This window comes from Xenopus laevis, chromosome 5S, assembly GCF_017654675.1.
Source record: "Xenopus laevis strain J_2021 chromosome 5S, Xenopus_laevis_v10.1, whole genome shotgun sequence".
NCBI classification, from domain to species: Eukaryota; Metazoa; Chordata; class Amphibia; order Anura; family Pipidae; genus Xenopus; species Xenopus laevis.
Window position 1 is genome coordinate 54,423,897 of NC_054380.1, and position 9,001 is coordinate 54,432,897.

A 9,001-nucleotide genomic window follows, 5' to 3' on the forward strand; every position below is an offset into this window, starting at 1 on the left:
CTATATGGTGGCCTTCCTGCAGACTACCATGGCCCCTGCCTCCTCCATCATCATATCATTTACCATTTCTGTCTCCGATAACTCACTATTGGAAGTTTGCACTTTGAGGGCCAGCCAAAGTCCCACCAGGCAAGGATAAATGTAAAATTCACCAGTCTACTTGGACTTTGCTCCCCCCTCCCCAACAAACATAACGTCAACTGCAAAGAAAAAACTACAGGAGCACAGTTCAAAAGTAAGTTTAACACATAACAGTTTATTGAAGTGATGGTGTCAATGTGGAAAGCGTCACTATGAATTTAAGTGGTGATAAACTGATGTGCAATCTAACACACAACTCTGCACATCCAAACGATCAACACCACTCTCATATAAAATCTGATTAGTTGCCAAGAATATTTTCACTTTCTGGTGTTACTAGTATAGGTTAACCAACACTGTATATAAAACAGCCAATGGAAGTCAGTGTTTTGCATATAGGTAAGGTGTAACCACCTTTAAATAAAACAAGACTACAGGACTATACAGGGCCATCTAAAATCCTATCTGACCTAGAGTGACAAGATACACACTGCTAGATAGTTCTTATTGATGTACCAATGCTATCAATAAGGGACAATTCATATACATGTTTTTTGATCTACTTGTTCTTTCTTAGTAAAATTTCTTATCTTTTATCTTACTCTCCCTAAAATTTTAAGTAACGGGTAAGCCTACCGTGTGTAAAAAAACATTCCTGCTTTGCGTATCTGAATTTATAGGGAAAACGGCATTGCAGGTATACAGGAGCGTTGCCCTCTTGACATCTATGGCTACAAGGTATAGTGTTAAATGCACAATGAATGTTGAGCGAACACAATATGTTTTACACTCGTAACACACTTTTAACATATATTTAGGCTATGGTATTTCCATATCCTGAATTATATACTGCTCTCAGGAGACCCCCCCCCAAAAAAAATTTTTTTTTTTTATGTAATACACATTGGATACCTTTTGGTTTAGCACCACTTAGTAAAATTAGCTCAGTGTGTGTCATACCCATTCGGCAAACAGCATTAAAACAACTAAGCCCAAGAACAAGATACTTTGTTAATGTTAAGTATTTTGCCTTTCAAACAATTATCCAATTCTGAGCTCAGCTCTAAAATAACAGAATCTTACTAAGGTAATTACAAGGATGACATTGCCCTTCTTTCTCTGGCTGACTGCTTTAGACTTTTGTGACTTGTGCACTTTCCGTCAGGTCTCCTAGATCTTACACTGTACTTTACACTGTACTTTTGCCTATGCAGGTGTGGTAAAATCAGGGATTACCAAAGGGGAGCCTATTACTTTGTGGCACAAGAAATGAATTATGTTGTAATGCTGGGCTTCCATGGTCATTAAGGTCACTTGGCTCTTGTTCTTCCAATACAGCATTGGTGGCTTGCATTCTAGCAATAATTAGAGGCCGTCCCTCTTCACCTATATAATTCCTGTTAATCACAGGATCTCCAATCTGAAGCTGAGTGAAGGAGTTCTCCAATGAAGTAGTCACATCAGAATGTGAAAGGACTTGACTTGTAGTTGTACTGAGGGATGTGTGCAGCCTTGCTGGTAACACATGAGCTGGTTGACTTGAAGAATCTCCAAGTGCTGCCATGCTGTCAGCACCATCTGCTGAGCTCTCTCGTGCTAGATTTAAATTTGCTGCATCACATTCTAGCCTAAGCCCAGCAACTCCTTTTTTTGGTATATCTACAATATCTCTCTTGATTTTTCTGCGCCGTCCATGCTCATTACGCCTGTACTGAACCATGTTCTCCAAGTCAGCCACATAAAGGAAGCCAGCTATCAACATCTCTGTGCTCTTTTTGCCCTTTGTGAAGGCATCTTCAAGCTCTCTGCTTGTCCGCTCATCATACTGCCACCACCCATTTCTTCCCTCATAATACCAGGCATACTCTCCATTTCCTCTACTTGCAGATTTCAGATCCTCAGGAGACAGCAATGTAGGTTTGTCAAGAAAGTCCTCAGGAATCTCTTGTCTGCACAAAGCACAACGCCTTCCAAGCCAAGAGGCCCCCTTCACACACAAGTAGCAGAATATGTGTTTGCAAGGAAGACTCACTGGGTGCACACATATCTGCAGGCATATAGCACACTCTGGAACCGACAAGGAAGGAGCATTGTTGGAACAAGGCTCATCCAGCTTTTTATTAGTGGGCAGCATGTTAGCAGAGTGGCTAACCTCCCCACAACCAGCCATCCTGTTGGTACAAAAAAAAAAGAAAAGGTTTAATAAGGTTTATTAGAGGAACTGAAAACCAATCTATGATCAACTATTTAAATGTGCAACCACAGCCCTATTGAAGAAAAGATCTGTGCCTCAGGAGATGGTCCCACCAGCTCCTCTTATTTTCTGCCAATTCACTGTAAGTGCTCTGGGGGCGGTCAGTTCCCCTAGTTTAGGGACTGTATTACCACATACTGTACATACATAATATAAATGTAACAATACAAGGCTGAGTTTGAATTTGATTTTCAGCCCTAGATCATCTGTCACGACAGGTGAACCCCTTTCTGCATGATTATTTGCATCATCCCCCAAAGCTTAGATTCTTCGGAGCAGCCAAGAGCACACTGAGCATGTCACAGACGCTCCTTACAAAATCCAAGATGGAGAGTTCCTGCGACAAGGGCCTGAATCATAGGCATATTGAACTTTAGCTATTAGAATCAAATTGGGAGCAGAGTCAGTAAACATTACTGGTATGCATGCCGGAGACCTCTAGTGACCAAACAGAGGTAAAACCATAAACTCAATTTCTCCAAGGCATGCTAGTAAGTAAAAAATATACTTTATTTATATCAATAGTTAAAAAACATGAAAAGTATCCCCTCTAACGCCTGACGCGTTTCATGCTTACCCAGCACTTAGTCATAGGCAGAATCCTATTGAACTTTAGGCTAGTGTAGTACATTCAGCAAATTAATAGGTCTTAAAATTACATATTTTATAATATGTCATTTTAAGACCTATTAATTTTTAGGGATTACTCCAAACACACTCAAAACAATGCTTTCTATACTTTTACCGATTACAGCTCTTTGTCTCAATAAAACGAAAAAACCTTTTCACAGTATTTCATCTTTGCCTATAAATTTTGGCGAAGGACAAAGCAGGTGCATGAACAGATAAGGAAGTGAAGAGCAATTATTCTTCAATTTTTTGCGACATTGTGACAGTTTGGGTTATCAAACAGGATGAATAAGAAAAAAAGAAAGATCATACCATATCTGCCATTTGGCTTACTGGTCAATCGGTCTAATATCATACACTAGTCTTGGTCAGTGCTTAAGAGTGGCATTCTTAGAACAACGTCAACCAGGCATGCAAAAACCAAAGAGTAAGCTGGTTTATACAAGAAAAAAAAAAAAAAACAGCCATAAGTGTTACATTTTACCTTAGTCCCTGAGAGTCACGCAATAGGTATTAATTAAAAAGGAGCACACACCAATGTATGTAACCTGTCACTCCAAAAATGATTATAACTCCTGCATTAAAAGAGAGACTGCTGAGAGGGAGTTACTAATCAATTACACGATTATTTGCTACAGAAATGTAGTAGATTCTGATCAGAATGTTTCTTGTTACGAATCCTGCGTTACATTTTCTGTTTAGCCGCAGTTCTCCTTTGAGACACGGTTGAAAATAATAGCTGCTCTATTAAACAAAGAAGAAATACGGTCGAGGTCCAAACCTTTGGGAAACGTTAATTTATTTTATGAAAACGTATTCTACAGGCATTGGGCAGCTAGCCTATGGTGATGAAACGTAATACGTAGACGGCCTAAATTCAATAGGCATGAGAACCGCGGAATGATGACTGATAAACCAAATGCAACTTACTGCCCAAAGTCCCGCTTTTCGCGGGACGGTCACGATCTTCTTAACACAGGCTGCACACCCAGATCAGTGTTTAAACACCCCACAATGCCGCTAATGTTAAGCTCCTTCGCTCCTGCCGGAAATCTAGTTTTGACGTCAAACTCTCATCTCGTGAGACATGACACTAACTATAAAGAGCATCAACTTGACAAATGGGGGGTGTCATGAACAAGATTTGCTGCTTTAATGTTACGTAATCATAAATTGCTAATCACACAAACGGTGGACTGAGACTGGTCTGACTCTTTACAATTTCTTTTACTCTGAACATCACCTAGATTTGTCACCCACGCTGAGTAATTCATTGCTTTCCCTGCCCAGTAGAACGCATACTTTTGCTAAGGAATAAGAATCCTACTTTTGTGCCTGCAAAAACTGCTCCCTGTAAATCCGCAAAAAGTCATTCGCATTCTTATGCTCACGGATATATACTGATTTCCAAGGAAGATATAGAAAGAACAAACACTTTTTCTGGGGTTTACCAACATAACTAGCCTTACTGCCACAAGTAAAACTAAACTAATTTTTTTTTGTATCTGCTGAGATCTCTGACCAAGCAAGCAGTTTTAAGGCAACTAGGGCCTAGGATCCCAGTGTTTTTGTAAATACTGGCCAGATTTTTCACAATTTAGGTACAAAGCAATGATTAATTTAACTAAAAACAATGGTACAATTTTACTTAAGTGGACATCGCTAGCGAAAAAAAATCACTAGAAATCCAATCTGAGGGACATTGGCAATTTCTATAACAGAGGGCCAATAGGCAATTTCTATAACAAAGGGCCAATAGGCCCGAAACATGTCCTATAAACAGCTTAATTGCAGGTAACCTGCTGTTGTGAGTGAATCCCACATTTCACAATACATTGGACATTGGCAATTTAATAACAGGTGTGTGGAGGACAATTCGCTAGCGAAAGAGTACATCGCTAATGATGTTTCCCTCCCTTTTACCCTCCTCATGCGAACTATCATTAATACGCAAATTCACTAAAGTGTGAATCTTCCATTACGTTACCTCTTTTGCAAGAGTTTGCTTCCCAGGTTATACCTGGCGAACTGATAAGATAAAGCTACATCCTCCTTGTATGTCAGGGTAACATCCTATCCTGTGTGCCGAAAAGTCATAAAAAGTTAAAACGGTGGTATTTTTTAATAACATAAAGTGGGATTATGTTTAAAAGTTGTAACTGTTAAATAGATGTTTTAAATGTAACTATCTGAAGTTCAAGCCACGTTTGTTTTAGGGTGGGCTCATGTCTAGGACAATAGTTGATCTCTTTTGTCTTTTTATTACTTTTTTAGTAATAAGTGGCCACTTCAAACAATTTCATCAACATCTCTAAACATATATGACCTATATGTAACCTCCCTATTTAAATTGACCTAAGTGTAAGTGTGTTAACGAATTTAGGCAGCAATGAACTGTAGCAAAACTTCGCCAGCGTTCATCTGCCGAGACGTAACTTTGCATTTAAATGAATTAGCATATGTGCTGCAAAGTAACGTCTGATGAAGTGGCACGAAATTTGGCGGAGCCTTCCTAGGCGAAAAGTCGCCCTTTAGTTCATTTCCCACAATGAGTGAAATTGACTAACAGTAACTTTAGGTTTTTAGGCTGTCATATAAGGTGGGTAAGGTTTTACCCTGAGGGCAATGACACTGTGGGCAATGATATACTGAGCTACTTGTAGCCAGCTACTTGTTGCGGCTACAAAATAGTTGAACTGAAGAAGACACTCGGAGTGGTGAAATGTTTTCAAGAAAAACAAGAGGCACATTTATCAAGGGTCAAATGAATTCGAAATTCAGCTTTGCAAAGGTTATTAATAAAATCAAATTTTTTAAACTTGGATGAATTTAAACAACCTCAAGACAAATTTGATTTGAATTAGATCTAATTGGATTCAAGTTTTTTCTCAGAAGAAAACTCGAATATCAGGAAGGTTACAAACATCTCCAATTGATCCCTGCACCCCTCCCATTGACTTAAACTTATTTGGCAGGTTTTAGAAGGCGATTAGTCTTATTGACTATCTCGAAAATCAAATTCGAATTTTTAAAAAACTCAAATCGAGTTTGGATAATTCCCTAGTTGCATTTGATAGTTTTGACCATAAAAAAATTTAATTACAATTTTCAATTCGACCCTTAATAAATCTGCCCTTAAATGTCCAGTTGCCTTTGACTTAATTCTATTAGACACTGTATATATCATGACCTGGATAAATGAGACTCTTCATAGACAATTCTAACTAATGTGTATGGCAGGTTATTTTCTGGCGTTTTGTAGCCATGACAAGTAGCTGGCTACAAGTAGAACTATTTGTCACAGCCCTTAGTGCAATGACACACATAACTACTTGTAGCCAGCTGTTTGTTGCAGCTAAACAATAGGCAATAATGATAATTGGCTTTGCTAAGAGACAACTTCAGTTTTAGTTGATGCAATTCTCAGTATTGTCTATGGCAAAGTTTTTTTTGGGCATTTTGTAACCACAACAAGTTGCTGCTACTAGTAGCTGTTTGTGTCATTGCCATTAAAGACAAAGTTAGGGCTAATTTCAGAAAATTTGGTGAAGTTGACTAAAAGTAATGTATTTTACTCTGGTATAAGAGGATCCCATTGTTTTATTTTAAAACTATTGCCAGGCTTTTTTATGAGAAGACTGGATGAAATTGACCAAAATTAATTTTTTATTCTGGTCCTAACTCAGAAGTGTGCAGGTTCCATGTCTGTGCTGTAGCAGAAATTTCTGGGGCCCCAAAATGGCTTTAGTGAAGACCGGTGCTGACAGGTCCTGTGTCATAGAGGTCTTTCAGACCACAGCAGCTGCCATGCATGGTTACACATTAAAGGGTTTTGTTTCCAGCAAAAACTCAAATTTTTAGATGTTTTAGTTTTTCTATCTAAAATAGTCGTGTTTTTCCCAATCCAATTTTTTTCAAGTTTTTTATTGATAAATAAGGGCAAATCATGGATTCTAGTTTGGTCTGACTTTTTTATTGAAAAAATAACCTCCAAAAAGCCTTTCATTTATTTTGAGTTCCAAATGAATAGGATGTCACCCTCCACTAACCCATTCCTGTCAGTTATAAATACATTTTTTCAATCAAAGCAAAATTATTTATGTTTTAAACCAAAAGTCAAAAACCTCAGGATCAATTGCAGAAGGGAAGAATCCAGGTCACTGGTGTCAACAAAAATATTTCACAGCTTGCAAGTCTAGGTCATGATTGATGACCAAATGGGAAGAATTCCTAATATAGGACTTCATGACGAGCACCATTGATTGCAAGATGAAATCACTGAAGATGCACCCTTTCTTAAAAACACTCCCGATTCCAGTCACAATCAGACACACTGGTGGATAAGATTAATTTATGTATAGAATGTCAGTAATTACAATTAAACCGCACCTGCTGTTTTGGCCAATTAGTCCTTGGGTGCACGTCCAGAGACCTGTTCACAAAGGTTCTCCACCATACAAATATTTTCTTCCAATAGACAGCACTCCAATAGTATTAAAACCGTCTTTATTGCTTATAGGACAGCAGCACAAATGCAACGTTTCGAGCGGCACTCCACTCTTTGTTTGTTTTGAGCTGTTTGGCCCAATGTATGAGTTGTGACCTTTTTTTAGGGCTGTTAAGGCCATTAACATTAAGAGATGTTACGGATATCGCCATTTTTGTAACTTTGTTTTGTGTTTCTTAAATAGGTACTCACTTTTATCTGGATGCCGGTGGATCAGTTTCTTCTGAATCTGGGTGCAGAAGCCAAAGTATCTGTATTCCTTTATGTCCTTGTCTGTAGCAGCTATTGCTTAATTAAGGAGGGATAGGGAATGAGGGGGAGGGGTGTAGAGAGCAGAGAAAATAAACAGAAAATAAACAAAAGAAGTTTTTAAATGTACAGTATTCTGTTTTACTGACATTCTATTTTCTTTCAATAGACAGCACTCCAATAGTATTAAAACCATCTTTATTGCTTATGGGACAGCAGCACAAATGCAACGTTTCGAGCGGCACTCCACTCTTTGTCAAGCATGAAATACTCCACCACCACCTGACCTTAAATACCATAGAGCACAGTGCACCCTGGTGTCACCACATATTTTAACAAGATATAAAACATTTTAAAAAAGAGTAACAAATTGACACATGTATCCCTTTATATCACATGAGTTAGTTATCTTCAAATGTATCCATATTATCAAATCAGGAAAGGACTTATCTTGAATATAGCCATTGCTGGTTACAATCCCAGAGAAGAGATACAAAGTATCCATATAACAACCTATAAAAAATAAAATCATTTTAAAATCAGCAGCTATTTCAATAAAAATGGATTCAAATCGTATTCATGATTAAGTCCATTTGGGGACAGTGACCCTAATCTCCTTATCCATTGCGCCTCCTTGCGCAATAGTTCCTTTTCTCTGTCACCCCCACGTCTCCTTCTTGGGACTGAATCTAGAATTTGAAACCGTAGCTGACTTATAGTGTGACCATTTTCATTAAAGTGCTTGGCAACAGGTTGATTTAGTTTATTCCTAATGGCTGACTTATGTTCAGTAAGCCTATCCCTCACGCTCCTAATCGTCTTTCCTACATATATTTTTCCACAGGGACACTTGATATTGTACACCACATATGTGGATGCACAGGTGATAATGGGGATACGGGTACCCTGTAGGGGATGGTATACCCATTCTCCTTTCAACACATTACTACAATGACTACACCCACAACAAGGGAAAGTCCAATTTTTAGGCGTTTTAAAAAAAGTTTGTTTACATTTCATAGATGGACCAAGATCAGCTTTTACCAATTTATTTCCAATAGTATCTGCATTCACATATGACATCACTGGCGGAGATCTAAAAGCAATTTTATCTGGGAAATTTCTGGTCAATAAACTCCATTCCTTCCGTATTATGCCCGAGATCTCATTACTCAACACATTGTATTGATTTACAAATGGAATCCTCTTTCTACCTGAAATACTGTCTCTATCTGTTCTCCTAGACTCAGTTTCAACTCCTTCCAACATCTTGTTAGGAT

At 38.3% G+C, this 9,001-nt stretch overlaps 1 protein-coding gene across 2 annotated transcripts; it reads right to left on the reverse strand.

Annotated features, from left to right (window-relative positions):
* Positions 1 to 236: 236 nt before the first annotated feature.
* Positions 237 to 4,045, reverse strand: rnf146.S (ring finger protein 146 S homeolog). 2 transcript variants are annotated; one of them, XM_018241591.2, is made up of 3 exons: positions 3,896 to 4,045; positions 3,278 to 3,397; positions 237 to 2,252 (listed from the first exon to the last, which is right to left on the reverse strand). In XM_018241591.2, exon 3 carries the CDS (start codon positions 2,249 to 2,251, stop codon positions 1,307 to 1,309), a length of 945 nt encoding a protein of 314 aa, XP_018097080.1. In that variant the 5' UTR covers position 2,252; positions 3,278 to 3,397; positions 3,896 to 4,045; the 3' UTR covers positions 237 to 1,306.
* Positions 4,046 to 9,001: the final 4,956 nt, after the last annotated feature.